The sequence below is a fragment of the Mustela nivalis genome (assembly GCF_964662115.1).
Source record: "Mustela nivalis genome assembly, chromosome: 1".
Lineage (NCBI taxonomy): Eukaryota > Metazoa > Chordata > Mammalia > Carnivora > Mustelidae > Mustela > Mustela nivalis.
In genome coordinates, this window is record NC_139020.1 from 41,087,872 (window position 1) to 41,104,915 (window position 17,044).

At 33.2% G+C, this 17,044-nt stretch overlaps 1 protein-coding gene across 2 annotated transcripts in view; it reads left to right on the forward strand.

Annotated features, from left to right (window-relative positions):
- The window catches only part of EPHA3 (EPH receptor A3), a 364,189-nt gene that overhangs the window by 314,250 nt on the left and 32,895 nt on the right, over positions 1 to 17,044 (forward strand). For both annotated transcript variants that reach the window (XM_082745038.1, XM_082745039.1), the window contains exons 12-13: positions 3,752 to 3,813; positions 5,425 to 5,634. In XM_082745038.1, coding sequence (XP_082601164.1) covers positions 3,752 to 3,813; positions 5,425 to 5,634 — 272 coding nt within the window. The remainder of the gene's footprint in view (positions 1 to 3,751; positions 3,814 to 5,424; positions 5,635 to 17,044) is intronic.

Genomic DNA, 17,044 nt, shown 5'->3' on the forward strand with positions numbered 1-17,044 from the left:
ATACTCTAAATCACATTTCTTGAGTCATCAAACAGTGGTCCAATGATTAATAATATATCTGAACCACTGGGAATAGTTGGGGAAATGAACTGATTGTAACAGACTGATTTGCTTCCCTGAACTCTTTAGTTATGAAAGATCATAATTTTATTTATACTCATGAGTCAACCTAGGAACAAAAGCAAAATTCCACTGCACATTTTTTTTGCTTATTTTTGAAGTTCCATTTCAGCCAGTCATCCAACAATAATTTTATTGAGTTTCACTATGGATATTCATATGCACTTTAGGATTTCTGGTAGCAGCGAATAATATAAGCCCTTGAAAACATGAGAGTATCACTTCTAAATCAAAATACGTATGAGAGAGCATGCAACCTTGATAGAAGAACACATTGCATCCACGTGCAGATGAACTGATATTTTATAAATAATTTCCAGCTATATTTAGTACATGTTAGAACTAGTTCTCACCACTAATGCAGAGAATTTCTTTTCCTTTAACCTTATTTATTATAATCAAAAGCACAGGGAAACTAAGGTAGAATAGAAACTTAGATACTAAAAAAATAAAACTTAGAAATTAAGGCTTTCCAAGGTGGAATATTTGTGATTCTGTTTATTCTTTGTCTGTACATTTGGGTTTGCTGAATCTTTGAACTTAATGTAAAGCATATTTTTAGACTTGCCCATATTAACTGATGTGTTTACAAATATCTAAATTTTAGAGCTAAATGCAGCCTGATCTGATTTCTGAATGGTCATGGGGCTTTGGCTTAATTGACTGGTTTGATTTTTCAGCTACTTTTATTTCCCTTGCCAAACATTCCACTAGACATGCTAACAAGAAACGAAATGGTCCTAAGGCTGGGCGCCAGAAGGAAATGAGTGATAAGCAAAGGTCTGGGTAGTATGAAAACCCAGTAACTGGCCACTGTAATTGAGAGTTGGCTGTATGAGGCAAAATATCTGTGACTACACTTACTGTATGCATTGGATTTTGCTAGCATATTATTCTTCATAGAATGGTATTAAGGCAAGAACATAGAAAATTATAATGATTTATGGAGAACATACATATAAAGGATTTTATTCATTCATTCATTCATTCATTCATTTGTTCAGTCATCCATTCTTTTAATTTCAGCTCAGTCTCTGGGACCAGGTTTTAGGCATTAGACTGATCAGTTCCGGATAGATAGAAGTTTTCAAGGAAATGTTGAATCTTCCCTTTCTTCCTGAATATTGTTAAATCTAAAGTTTAATTAGAATTTTGAAGAAGCAAGTTCTAGAGGCTTAAGCTTTTGCCTAATGACGTTTCAGACATTACCAGATTAACTAGATATATATGATATGTTACCCAAAATATTAAATCAGTACCTTCAAGGAAAACAGATTGGTATACAGTCAATTGTTACATATATAAAAATTATTTGAAAATTACAGAATTTAAATAATTTTTCTTTACCTTTTAATAAATAAGACCTATAACTTGGGATACATCCAAATACTAAATACAGCAAGTATAACCTTCATACTACCAAGCCATATAATTCATAGCTAGTGTGAATTAAGTTTTTTTACCTATGAAAAGAAAAAGCAAGCAAAGAAAGCTTTTTTTTTTTTTTTTAAGCTATTTATTTATCTGCTTGAGAGAGAGAGAGAGAGAAAGTGCACAAGCTGGGGACGGGGACAGAGGGAGAGAGAGAAGGAGACTCCCAGTCCAGCAGGGAGGACTACAGGGGCTCCATCCCAGGACCCTGAGATCATGACTTGACCTGAAAGCAGATGCTTAACTGACTGAGCCACCCAGGCTCCTCAGAAAGCTATTTTCTATCATCAGAATAGCAAACTAAACTTCATGATTTAGAAGGAACATATGAGGAAAACTTAAATGTGCAGTACAATGAGGGGTGCATCAATGTTTGTTAAAAAGAACCAGGGAGGGAGACAAACCGTAAGAGACTCTTAATCTCAGAAAACAAATTGAGGGTTGCTGGGGCATGGTGGGGGAGGTCTAGGGTGGCTGGGTTACGGACATTGAGGAGGGTGTGTGTTATGGTGAATGCTGTCAATTGTGTAACACTGATGATTCACAGACCTTTACCCCTGAAGCAAATAATACATATATGTTAATAAGAAAAAAATCAATTTAAATAAAAGCTATTTGCTCAAGGTCCTTCAACAGTGCTTAGTCAAGACTAGATTCAGGTCCTTCAGACATGGAAGACAAGCATGTTTTTTTGTAACATGATGGAATTATATTTAAAACAATATTATAGCAAAAATAAAGGAAGAGAACTATAGTGTAGTAATACTGTAGGTTCTAAAATCAGAGATAGCCGTGTTGGGAATGTGCTGGAGAACTAATTGATTGTGTAACCTCAGCAGGTTTTTTAAATCCATGATGCTTTCAGTTAAGGACACCATAAAATGGGAATAATATATATCACTAAAGCACAAGATGGTGTGAACATAAAGTAGTGTAATGTATGTATGTTATATATATATATATGTATAAATATGTAATGTTACATAATTCTAATCATGCAAAAAATTAACTAGTATTTTCTATATATAAAATACCCATTTTTCATATTTCTTTGTCTTTTTGAATTGTTCATTTTGCATTACTTATTTTCCAAGTTGCTATTGTAATATATATAGAGAGGTATACTTTCAGCTTGGCTCCCATGACATTAAACTGTGACAATTATCTAAAATGCCACAGACTTCAGAGTTGTTATTTTAATTCAGAATAATCCATAGAATTTACACCCATCAGTTGCCTGAATCATTATATAGTTGAACATTTGTTCTATTTGTACATACATATAACAGTATACTTAACACTCTTGTATCTAATGCTTGTCATATTTTAAATATTTCCCTCAGTATAAATTTCCAAGAGTAACAGCATAGTGGATTCAAGTTGCTGCTTTTGGCTTTATTATGTATTAGCTGTATGACATTGAGTAAGTTGATTACCCTCCACATATCTTAGTTTTCTCATGTGTAAAATGGAAATGATAATACTTAAAAAGTTATCATATATAGAATAATTAAACCAGCATCTGGCACATAATAAGTGCTATATAAAGTTAAATGCTCATTGAAAGATTTAATTGTATTTAAGGGCACATATTTCTAAAATGGTTATTATAAGTTACTGCCAACAGCTATTTTAATTTTATTTTCCTTTTAAACATGGATTTTATATTTTTAATGTGTTAATCAAATACAGATTTTTAAGAATTCTAATTATTCATCTTAATTGTTTTATGAAAATCACATATAGGATCCATGAAGATGGGGACTTTGATTTACTTGCTCTAACAGCATAAAAAGGAACACCTAGTACATAGCTCTATAAATGTCTGTACAAAGGATAAATGATTGTGGAAATCCTGGCTATATGTTGGGCTAGAAGGCAGAAATACTTCATTTTGTAGATCAGCTAGGATTCAACTAAAGATAAAAAAAGGGGGCATATTTTATGCTCACAGAAAGCCATGCCAAATAAGCTGATTGAGATACTACAGGTTATAGCCACTTGTTTTGAAAACAAATCTTCAATTTTTTTGTTTTATTTCTATTAAATATTTTTTGCAATTTTGCAAAATTGGGAAGACAAGGAAAGCTTTTACATTTTTTAATTCATCAGTGTATCAAATTGTATTATACATATTCATGACATGATATCTATTGAACTCTGCTGATCATGTTTAATTTATTATTTACCATATATCCAGGTAAACCAGTCATGATTGTCACAGAATACATGGAGAATGGTTCCTTGGACAGTTTCTTACGTGTAAGTAGAAGATTTTATATATATTCATCTATCTCTCATCCGCATCTATCTATATCTTTTATCCCTCTATCTATACACATATATGCATAAATATGGAATGAATCGCTGAAAATGTGAGACAACCTCTAATATTTTGCGAGTTATTAGATAACGAAGTTTAAAGTAAAACTGAAATTGAGGGAACTAAATAGTAAGAGGAAGACTAAAATCATATCTTTATTTTGCAGCATCCCAAGTTAAAGGTTTATATTTTTAAAACAAATTTGTGTGAACTTCTTCAGCCTTTTCGTACTGCCGAGATTCACATTGGTTAAAATAGAAAATTCTAAAAGATCCTTAAAGTAAGACATAAATAACGTTGATTGATGTAAGATGAGCATTCTCTTTTCTTCATTTAAAGTAACCTCAGACTGCTATTAGATAGAAAACCATCTATCTCTCACACAGAGCTTTTGTCTCAGAAAATAAGCAAGTTTTATAATTCCAAAGGAGTCTCAATTCAGAGATATCATTTCGGTGATATATATGCATCCATACATATTCTTAATGATTTTAGCTTAGAAATTTTATTTTTAAAGATTGCTTCAGCAAATATTCAAAGAAATAAGTTTGTTGGGGAACAAGATCCTGCCAATCACTAATCACTTCAAGGGTTAAAAAAAGACTTTATACTCTGTCTTTAATATGCTTTCAGTGTTATAATATAGAAATAGATAGACAGGAAGCATAGTACAATTCATTCATAGAGGAAAATTTTAAATTTTCTATAAATGAGAAATTATTTATTTTAATATTCATGAGGCAAATACAAATTTTACCAGCAATTATTTTCCCAAGCATTCAAAAAACAAGTACTTTTCAAATCAGATGATTAAAACCATTATAATAAATATTCTTTTAAGTTGTTATTTTTTTTCTTTTAAGTTGTTATTGTGTAGATAAAACTAAACATAGAATTTTATATCTATCTATGCATGCATTTATGCACATAGGTATATACATATGTGTGTATCTACTTACCTATTTATCATATAAATCGTGTATTTCTATTTTAATCCAAGTAAACTGGAAACTTTTCTAAATACAGACCTCTGACTTTGTGTTTTATTGTCTTCCATTTTATAACCTGTAACTCAAGATTGAGTAGAAAATGAATATTCAGTAAATATTTCTAATTCTGAATTATTTATTTATAATGATAATTTAAACATGTAACATCCACCTTCTCTGAAGTAATTAATAAAAATCTGAAAAACCGGAAGGAAGAACGGACATTCAATCAAATAAGTATGTAAAACTAAAATAGCCACAGGATTCATTTCATTTTGCTGTTCTTGAACGTAAAATTTCTGAGGGGTTTGTCTATCACCAACAGACCAGGAAAGATCTAATTTTGAACCTGAAGTCAGAATATTGGGATCCTCCTTGTAATGAAGTATTCAGTAATGCAGCTACTGTGCTATTTTGGTTTAGCCTTATTAGGCTGGAGTGCTCTTAGAACTAAAATGTATATAGTCAGTCTTTTTACAGTTCAGTATGTGAGATTTTTAACCGAGGTATACCCTAAGGAAGAGCAACACATCTTAACTGTGTATTTGAAATACTTCTCAGAAACACGATGCCCAGTTTACTGTCATCCAGCTAGTGGGGATGCTTCGAGGGATCGCATCCGGCATGAAGTACCTCTCAGACATGGGTTATGTTCACCGGGACCTTGCTGCTCGAAACATTTTGATCAACAGTAATTTGGTGTGTAAGGTTTCTGATTTTGGACTTTCACGTGTTCTAGAGGATGATCCCGAAGCAGCTTACACAACAAGAGTGAGTCACTCTTTCTTTTTCTTTTTGTCCTCTTTTATCTTTGTTTTCCGCCTTGTGTTATGTGGACTTGCAAATAAATAGAAGTCATGTCTCTCAATGCTTTGTCAATTATGTCTTCCCGTGAAGGAAATGTATCCTTTAACATTAAACTATTGTTACTTCTTCTGGGCAAATAGATGGTCACTATTTATAAAGTGGATAATGATGCTAATTCTGAAATGTCATAGATAGATTTAATGTGTCCCCCAGAAAGGCAGCATGATTCACTCATGTTTGAAGTCTTGGGATTTTTATATTTACGCATTTTTGGATCTGGTTGAGCCACTTTCAGTAAACAGGATAAATTCTCAGTACCTCCATCCAACTAGATATAATTTTAAAGCATTATAAAATTCATGTTTACCTAAGGAGCACATGCTCACATCATAAAAATTTCAAAACAAAGCAATAAAAAGGAGAAAAGTCATCCGTAATTGTGCCACCCACAGAGAACATTTGTAACTTTGTCAGTCAATTTCTTCCAGATTTTTTCTGCCTCCTTATTATACACACCTATCCATGAATACATAATTAGAATGGGATTATTCATAATATCACTGTATAGCCTGCTTTTCTCTTAGCGATATACCTGCCGAATATATTTCACTGTCAGTAAATAATCTTCAAGTTTCCATTTTCAGCAGTTCTATCTGGTTGTACCATTTTATTAAAATCGACTCCTAATTATTGGTCAAATTATTATTTCTAGCTTTTTAAAAATTTTTATCATTTTATTGTTATTTTTAAATTTTTTTTCCATTATGGTAAGACTACTCTTTAATCCCCACCCCCCACCAAGGTACCTTCTAACTATCAGTTTGTTCTCTATAGTTAAGAGTCTGTTTCTTGATTTGTCTCTCTCTTTTTTTCCCCTTTGCTTGTTTGTTTTGTTTTTTAAATTCTACATATGAGTGAGATTGTATGGTATTTGCCTTTCTCTGACTGATTTATTTCATTAACATTGTGCTCTCTAACTCTATCCCTATTGTTGCAAATGGCAAAATTCACTCATTTTATGGCTGAATGATATTCCTTTGTGTGTGTGTAGTTGTGTGATGTACCATTTCTTTCTTATCTATTCTTCACTCAAAGGACATTTGGGTTGCTTTCACAATTTGTCTGTTTTAAGTAGTGCTACAATAAGCATACGGGTGCTTATATCCCTTTGAATTAGTGTTTTGTATTTGGGGGGTAAATACCTAGTAGTACTATTACTGAATCATAGGGTAGTTCTATTTTTAGTTTTTTGAGGAGCCTCCGCACTGTTTTCCACAGTGAATGTGCCAGTTTGCATTCCCACCACTAGAGGAAGAGGGTTCCTTTTTCTTTGCCTCCTCACCAACATTTGTTTTTTGTGTTGTTTCTTTGAGCCATTCTGACAAGTGAGTGGTATCTCATTGTAGTTTTGATTTGTATTTCCCTAATGATTAGTGATGTTGAGCCTCTTTTCATGCGTCTGGTGGCCATCTGTATGTCTTCTTTGAAGAAATGTTTGTTCATGTCTTCTGCCCATTTTTAATTGGATTATTTGTTTTTTCATCTTAAATTATGTTATTTCTTTATATATTTTGAACACTAACCCCTTATGGGATATGTCATTTGCAAATATCTTCTCCTATTTGAAGGTTGTCTTTTAGTTTTGTTAATTGTTTTCTTCATTGTGCAGAAACTTTTAATTTTGATGTAGTCCCAACAGTTTATTTTTGCTTTTATTTCTCATCTCAGGAGACATATCTAGAAAGATGCTAATAAGGCTGATGTCAGAGAGGTTACTGCCTGTGTTCCCCTAAAGGATTTTTATGATTCCAGGTCTTACATTTAGGTCTCTAATCCATTTTGAGTTTATTTTTGTGTATGATGAAAGAATGTTTTTCAGTTTTATTGTTTTGCATGTGGCTGTCCAGTTTTCCCATCACCATTTGTTGAAGAGACTGTCATTTTCCTATTTATATTCATTTCTCCTATGTCAAAGGTTAATTGAATGTATTATTGTGAATTTATTTCTGTGTTTTCTGTTCTATATATGTATTTTTGGTCTGTATGTCTATTTTTAATACCAGTACCATACCATTTTAATTACTATTGCTTTGTCATATAACTCGACGTCTGGAATTGTGATACCTCCAGGTTTTTTCTTTTCTTCGGGATTGTTTTGACTACTGGGGTCTTTTGTAGTTCCATACAAGTTTTAGGATTGTTTGTTCTAGTTCTGTGAAAAATGATGTTAGTATTTTAGTAGGGATTACTTAAGTGTGTAGATTGCTTTGGGTAGTATGGATATTTTAACAATATTTGTTCTCTCAATCCATAAGCATGGAATGTCTTTCATTTCTTTACATCATTTTGAATTTCTTTTGTCAGTGCTTTATAGTTTTCAGAGCATAGGTCTTCCACCTCTCTGGTTAAGTTTATTCCTAGATATGTTATTGTTTTTGGTGCAATTGTAAATGCAAGTGTTTTCTTAATTTCTCTTTCTGCTGTTTCATTACTGGTATATAGAAATGCAGCAGATTTATGTACATTGATTTTGTGTCTTGTTACTTTACTGAATTCATTTATCAGTTCCAGTAGGTTTTGGTGGAGTCTTTCAGATTGTCTATATATAGTTCCATACCATCTGCAAATAATGAGAGTTTACTTCCTTATTTGAATGCCTTTTATTTCCTTATGTTGTCTAATTTCTTCTGATACTATGTTCTATTAAAGTGGTGAGAGTGGACATCCTTGCCCACCAGGTTCTGGCGTTAGGAGAAAAGCTCTCAGGTTTCTACCATTAAGTATGCTGTTCGCTATGGGTTTCTCATATTAGGCCTGTGTTATGTTGAGGTATGTTTTCTCTAAACCTACTTTGCAGAGGATTATTATCATGAATGAATGTTGTACTTTGTCAGATGCTTTTCAATATTTTATACAAATGTGTAAATGATCCATCTACATTCTTAAGTATATAAGTCTGATAATTTCCCTATGATAGAACCCTAAAAGTGGATTTTCTTTGTCAAAGTGGATCTTCTGTGCCCATTTTAAAAGCGTACTTAAGGGGTGCCTGGGTGGTTCAGTGGGTTAAAGCCTCTGCCTTCGTCTCAGGGCATGATCTCAGGGTCCTGGGATTGAGCTTCACATCGGGCTCTCTGATCAATGGGGAGCCTGTATCCCCCCTCTCCCTCTGCCTGCCTCTCTGCCTACTTGTGCTCTTTGTCTGTCAAATGGATAGATAAAATCTTTAAAATAAATAAATAAATAAAAGTATACTTAACTATATACTGATAAAAATAGATATTATGATTTTTTTGTATTTTTTAGTTTTAGTATCTAATTGATTTAATTTTATTAATATGATTCAAAATGCATCTGATTATTTCTTCATATATTTATCGACAGGTTCCTTTGAAAAGACATTTCTTTATAGAATTCTTTTTTCATGGCAATTTTAGAAAATAAAGATATGATCATCATTAATGATACTACCAAAAGTAACCAACTGTAATTATCAATTATGTATATAGTTATAAAATGGGATATTACATATTGATATATAAAATGATATCCATTATCAATCCAGTAATTTCTTCTTTTACAAACTCAATGTTGTTTTGTAATTTGACTATTTTAACTTAAAATATAAAATGTAAAATTTTGTAAATGATGAATTTTAACATTATCATTAAATAATGTGTCATAACCCACTTTATCCATATACATACATTATTTGTCCAATGCACTATTAAGCAAATTCCAGAGTTTTGATATTCTTAACATTACTTTGATGTAATCCTGATAAATGATTAGTGTCTGGCCATGATTATTTCCTCAGGATAAATTTCTGGAGTTAAAATTGTTGAGTTAAAATGCATGCAGAGGGACACCTGCGTGGCTCAGTCGGTTAAGCCGCTGCCTTCAGCTCAGGTCATGATTCCAGTCCTGGGATCGAGTTCCACATCAGGCACTCCTTGCTTGGCAGGGACTCTGCTCTCTCCACCTCTGCCTGCCACTCTGCCTGCTTGTGCGCTTGCACTCTCTCTCGCTCTCTCTCTCTGACAAATAAATAAATTTTAAAAATCTTAAAAAAGAAATAAATAAAATGCATGCAGATATGTGCATGATTTTCATATATGAATTGCCCAATTGTTTTCCATATAGTTTGTTATAGAGTTTCACATCTAGTGGCAACATATAAAAGAGACTATTCCCCCATGCACCAGCCAAGAGAATGGGCAGTTTTTAAATGTCAACTTCTGCTGTTTTCTTCATGTTTCTAAAAGGTTATTACTGGGGCGCTTGGTGGTTGCTCGGTTGGTTAAGCTCCTGTCTTCAGTTTAGGTCACGATCCCAGGGTCCTGGGATGGAGCCCCATCAGGCTCCCTGCTCAGTGGGGAGCCTCCTCCCTCTTCCCCTGCTTGTGCTTGCTCTCTCCCTCCCTCTCTCTCTCTCTCTTTTGCTTTGTCAAATAAGTATAATCTTTAAAAAAAAAAAGAAAGTTATTAATTTAAAAAAAATTTAAAAGCTCATTCTTTCCTAAAACATCAATTTCAACAAATCTATTATCAATGACCAAGTGTGTCATGTGACGTCTATCTCACATTCTGAGAAAGAACCCAATTTGCCAGACTGAGTTTCATCCACAAAGCCACAGAGATAGAACCAGAAATTCAGAAGCACAGCGTCCTGGAGATATTCCTAGATGAGTTGATAAAGGAGTTGGAACTCTCCTGATGCCTTTTACATTACACTCTCTTTCGCATTTCCCATTTTCAGCTAGACTCTGTAGTGGATTCACTGTCTAACATCTTAGTATTTCTTAAGATGTGTCCTGCACAAAAATGTTGCTGTTCTTGGGAATACAGCTCACTAGGTTGAGAGCGAAACAAATAAAATAAAATTTTATATCTAACAGCTAGTTTAATTAAATTTATAGCAGTGACTATGACTATAAAGCTCTGAAAACTTGAAGAAATTACAAAACCTGAGTAAATATGTGGATAGTGCTTTTAGTGTCCCTTCTGTTCCTTCTCTCATCTCCAGAAAAATTAGCCAATATTCTACAGCAAAGCATCATTTTTATGACTATAAATTATCATCCCAGGAGATAACGTATGCAACAGATGATAATATATTTATAGTTTTGAGAAATATTTTTTATTCTGCTCATTGCTACTCTGCATTCTAAAGATATCCTTCATAACCTTCTGCTACTATTGAGCTTTAAACACACTGCACAGAAAGTATCATTCTTGCAGGTCTCGTCCATGGTACAGCAATCACTATATATATAGTATATTATATATATGTTTGTGATATACTTCCAGTTTTAATAAAAAGTATTTGATTAAAAGGCCTTTATTTGAAATATTAGATTTCTGGTAATTTAGTCAGGTTCTGTGCCATATCTTATTTTTAAACTAGAGCATTTTTTTTTTTTCAATATTAGCTTTGATTTCCAGGAAACTCTAAGGCATGACTTTTTTTTTTTTTTGTAGAAACTTGGAAGCTTCATCCAAATCTGGATCATCTGCTCTCTAGAGAATATATTGGGTTAACTTTCATAGCTCCATTTGTACTGACTGTTACTTTTAAGGACCAGGGGTACAGAAGACCATTTCTTAACCCTAGTAGGGGAAAAAAAAAATAAAAAAAGATGTTGCTCTGTCAAGATTCCTCATTATCATTCATGAAATAAAAATGCGACAGGCTCTCTGCACTTTTTATTCTCAGAAGATTATTAAAAACTACACCAACCAAATGGCTCATTAACTGCCAATAAACAGCTGTTTAGAATTATTCAATGTTCATCTTTGTATTTTCTCAAAACTTCTCAAAATATCTGTGGGGGTCCAAACTTCCTTCTGAGAAGCTGTAATTTGCATCTGCATTTCTCGAATAATTTAGAAATCTTTAATCTCCTGTAATCTCCTTGTTTGGTACACCAATTTTATAATTTACCCTAAACTATTAGGTATGTTCTAAAGTAATAGGACTGCTATTTTGTTTTTTAAACAAACACACTGAAACAATTAAATGAGTGTTGCCATACTAATTCTTGAGAATTTGTACATATTACAGGAACCCTGCTATTATACAAAATGTTTTGGGAAATCTATTTTGAAATTATCTTTAAAATTGGATTGCAAAGGATATCATAATTCAGAATTATTTAAGCATATAGTGTTTTGGGAAGCATACTTGCCTGAGATAAAACTCTGGTCTCAATAAATTTATAGTTAATAAATAAGAAAAGTTAGTACATTGTCATATAATGAAGTCTAGTTTTTTTTTTTTTAAACCCAAACCAGTACTTTTCAGCTTAGACATTCACTTTCTTTATTTGATTAGGCAATCCTATAATTTATGGTTACTTCAGAAAAACAGGTTCACCATTTAAGAGTGTGTGCCATACATTCTTGTTGGATAAACACACTCTGGTGAATCTGCTTTAAGAAGCTAGCCACTAGGATTGGGAGGGAGACAAACCATAAGTGACTCTTAATCTCACAAAACAAACTGAGGGTTGCTGGGGGGAGGGGGTTTGGGAGAAGGGGGTGGGATTATGGACATTGGGGAGGGTATGTGCTTTGGTGAGTGCTGTGAAGTGTGTAAACCTGGTGATTCACAGACCTGTACCCCTGGGGATAAAAATATATGTTTATAAAAAATAAAAAATTATATAAATCTCAAAAAAAAAAAAAAAGAAGAAGCTACCCACATTACTTCGGTCACACTTAACACATATCACTCAGAGTCACTGGGGTTCAAAAATTAGCATTCAGTGCCTCAGTGCACTAAGCCTGTTGCCCAATTCCTGCTCAGAATGTTCCTGCCTTTAGGTAGAGGGTAATTGCACTAAGGAATCATGAGAGGCGTTTGATTCAGTGCCACTGAATGAATATGGGATGTCTACTGATCTCATTTTAAAAACAGCTTGGCAATCAACAGGCAAGTTAGGAGAGTGGAACAGAATTTATATCAACTAATTTCGTATGTACTTTTTTTTTCTTTTAAACTGGATGGAACACCCGAGGAGTTGAGAAGACATTGAGCCTTGAAACTCAAAACAATTACCAGACATTTTTCTCTGCTGCTTTAACACTGTCTTAAGTGTATCACAGGTTTTCCTGCCTTCTGTCCCAATAGTATTCCTTGAGATGTGAGTGTCAGCTCAGATCATAAAATACACTTTTGTATGTTTTCTCTTTTTTATAAGGGAACTGAGTAGGAAATCAGAATTTCTTTTAGTACTCACACACAGTTATTTCTTCTCATTTCTCACTACTGAGTTATGCAGAAATTCCAAACATTGACACTTTCCATTATACGACGTGATTATGCATCCTGTAACCTTTGTAAAATTCCACTGTACACGTGGGATTTGAGAGTAAGAAAGGTGTGATGCTCTAGTGTTTTGAGAAAATCGTTCAATCTTGTGGACCCTCTGAAATGTTCTTGGGAGACACCCTGAAGTGCATAAAGGACACTTTGAGAACCACTGTTCTAGGTACTATGTCATGAAAATGCACTTTAAAAATGAAATGAATATTTTAGTTTTTATCAAGTGATATAAAGTCTTGATTTATAGTATTAATATGATATAGCATGTTTTGAAGAAAGGCATGGGGTGCATAACAGCAGCTGCATACAAAAGGCTATAAATCATCTTTTACTGGGGATGGAGCAGTTAGCTCTGCAAACTTAAACCATCAGAAACTTTTTGTTGTTGAGAAAAACAAACAAAATATGAATTGCCTTTCTTTGGTTTCCCATCATGTGAATTCAGAGCACAGTTATGGCATGTTGCCTTTTTTTTTTTTTTTTTTTTTGCACTGAACTACCAACTCATTTCAGTTTAAGAGAACCATGAAATTATTGGTGAAGACTGTTTACCACTAACTTATTTTTAGCCTTTTTCCTTATGAAATTTTATTTTAAGCGGTTAGCATTTCTTATGTGCATGCATGCATCTATGCAAATGAACATTTTTATATTCATATGTTCAAATAGATGGGATCCAAAATTCCACCACGATGGTGATCAATTTACCGTTTAACAAGATCAAGTTTGGGAAAATATAGGCTTTTATCTAATTTACATGCTCTATTATATAAAGTCAATCCAATTCTCAAGCCCCCAAATTCATTTTAGGGATATAATTACCACATAAACTGGTTTGGGAAATTTGAGAGAGCCAGGTGATTTATTTTTCGTTATATTCTTCACTTTCATTTTTTTTTCCTTTTTATTTCCTGAAGATGTATACTAAGTGGTTAGAAATTAGATATTTTATTTTATTTTATTTTATTTTATTTATTTGAGAGATAAAGAGAGAGTGCGCATGCTCAAGCAAGCGCTCCAGCAGTGATAGCAACAGGCAGAAGCAGAAGCAGGCTCCCTGCTGAGCAGGAATTTTTTTTTTTCCCTACCTCCCCACCCCAAATACAAATTTAATGCCGAATTCGATCCCAGGACCCTAGGATCGTGACCTGAGCTGAAGGCAGACACAACTGCCTGCAGGCACATCCAGGCACCTCTGCAGTTAGATTTTTATATTGGATAAGAAGTTTCTCCCTTTCATTACATTTATAACCCATTAGTAACTATTTGATTTTTAGGAGATAAAAGCAACTGAAAAGTTATCACAGGCATTGCGTGTTAAATGAAGGAGAAAGAAATCTTATTTTACATAATAATTTATTTGATTTTTTTTCTCTGTAATTCTGCCAACTTGATGCCAGAAATATTCTGCTACAGTTATTTTACCTAATTTCATTTGCAAGATAAGAAAGAAAAAAAAAGTGGCTAATGCAAGTAGTTAGAAGCTAAGTAGTTAAAATTTCCTCTTCAGGATAACTCCATTCTAAGGACATAAATAATAGAGAACATGAGCCTTTATTCTGTAGTCAAGGACTAAAAACTATGAATATGAAGAAACAGTTTGATATAAAAAGAAAATCATACTATTTTGATAAGTAATATATATCATATGTCCTCACATGAATGGAAAAAAAGGTAACACATAAATATCTAATCAGTGGCCTTCATATATTTTAAGTTTTGAACCAAAATAAGTAATGTCAATCATGAATTTATTCCCTACTCTCTTAGCATCAGTATGGATATGCCTCATGCAGCTTCACAAAGTAAAGTCATGTATTCAAATATCAGAAAATGCTAGAAGACATCATAATCTCAGTTGTCATTGTTGCATCAATATTTAATGAGAGATCTAGTACTTTCTAGTCACCTGATTCCCAGAGATAGATACCATAAGCATTTTACATGTGAAAAAAATCTATCCAGATTTAAGTGAGGAAAAAAAAATCATAGCTATAGTTTTAGAGTGGAACATAGTAATACAGAGGTTGTATGTAAAATATTACACGGTCTCTAACATTTTCTCTAAAAATTTTCTCTTAAGTGCATAATTCATTCATTCAATGTTTGAGTGCCTATGGTATGCCAGACACTGTTCTAGGACAGTAAATAAAACAAAGCCCTGACCTTATGAGTTGACATTCTAGTGTGGGAATTCGGGTAATAAACCAACTAGTAAAGGTATAGCAAGGCAGAGAAGTAAGATGAAGAATATGTGGAGTGTGGGGGGGGGCATGTTATTTCAGTGAGGAAGATTACAAGAGTTTCCCTGATAAAATGACATTAGAGCAGTGAATTAGTGATAGAGGAGGAGAAAATAATATAAATATCAAAGTTAATTAACCAGATTTATTTTGCTTTAACAATCTTTTCAATTTAATAAATCAATTTTAATCATTGTTCTAATTCCAACAGGCTCACTTTGCAAGAAGACAAATTAACTAGTCAGATTAATGGTTTGACTCAGACTAAACATCAGGCTCATAGTGACTGGTCTAGTCTGTAATGTTGGTGAGCCTGGAAGCTTAGTAAAAATCACTTTCTGATATTATTTCCAGTTTGCTGTGAATATCCCACATTTTCAAATATGTGATTACACATTACCTGAAGATTTTCCTAGTGCCCCAAAGTCATTGACCAGCCCAGCTCCTTTGGCATTGGGAAGTATCACAGTCTTGAAGTCCTAAGTCAGTCTTACCACTGGATGTCTGGAATGGCTAATAATTTGACTCATTTCTGTCTTGTCACCCCTTTTCAACCATAATTCTATATGTCATGGTTCAGATACACTTCCGTGACTTTTTTCCTTTTTCATTTGCTGACCACTGCTCTGAAATTGACCCCTAGTTCAAGCTGTTATTTATTAAATATAAGCCTATAAGGGAACCATTACCATTATGTCCAGTCAGAATTGTCTTTTTGGATATTTATGAGATTCTCAACCTATTATATTATCTTTCCTTATTTCTCAATCATCAATATTAAACAAATCAAGCTTATTCAAGTTTCGTACTTTTTTAGTTACTAACTAGAATGAACCTAATATTTTTGTTTCTGTTATTTTTATTGCAATTATATACTGAATAGGTCTTTCTGATTTATTTGCTTATAACATTGTTTCTTTGGAAAACTGTGTTCAGAGTGCTAAAAATATACACTTTCAAATGAATTTCTTTAATCTTTAAAATAATTACGGTTGAGTATCTATAAAACACAAAAGTTTAATATTTAAAACCTCACTGAACTCTGAAATATCTTCAACCTTATCTGTATATGTTTGTATTGTTTTTGGTGAAAATAGACATTATACATCAGATGACCTAATTTGAAACTAACAGAAAGTAACAGAAAAGTTGTTTATTTGTATACTGCATTACCTGGATAGCAATAGAATAACTTAGAATGCAAGTTGAAGATTTTCTTGTATTTTAAGAAATTCTTAAGCATTTCACATAATGTTGAAACATTTCAAAAGTTCAAGGGATAAGCTTTTGCTACCTAAAAAATCATCTGTCTCTGATCTCTTGTGGCAATCAACATCTGCTGGAGCAATTCTCTCAATGGCTTTTAGATTTGAACTACTGGGGATTAGAACAGATGCTTCCCCTGGGAGTCTTCCTGGCTTGCCCTTCACCTTGTTTTCTACTGTTGTCTACAGTGAATGAAGTTCAGTTCCTGACAATAGATAGATGCTAAATCCTTGAGTCAAATGATTTATCTCTGTGGTTCCACTTTTAACCTGAGAAGCCAATATTTGCCTCCAGGTTAAACACTCAATTACTTAGGGTTTACTAAGATAAACTCTCCGAAGTCCTTTGTCACTCTAAGAATGACCTGACAGAGCTCACGGGTAGGCAGTGTGAACTGTGGATCAGCTAAGCATTTATGAAATCAGCAGGGAGAGATTTGTGTATATAATTAGAGAAAAATTGGGGCAGATATGAGATATTATGCCTTAATGTCCAGAGAGTTTAGCAATTATACTCCTTTTCTTTAGAAATCAAGATTT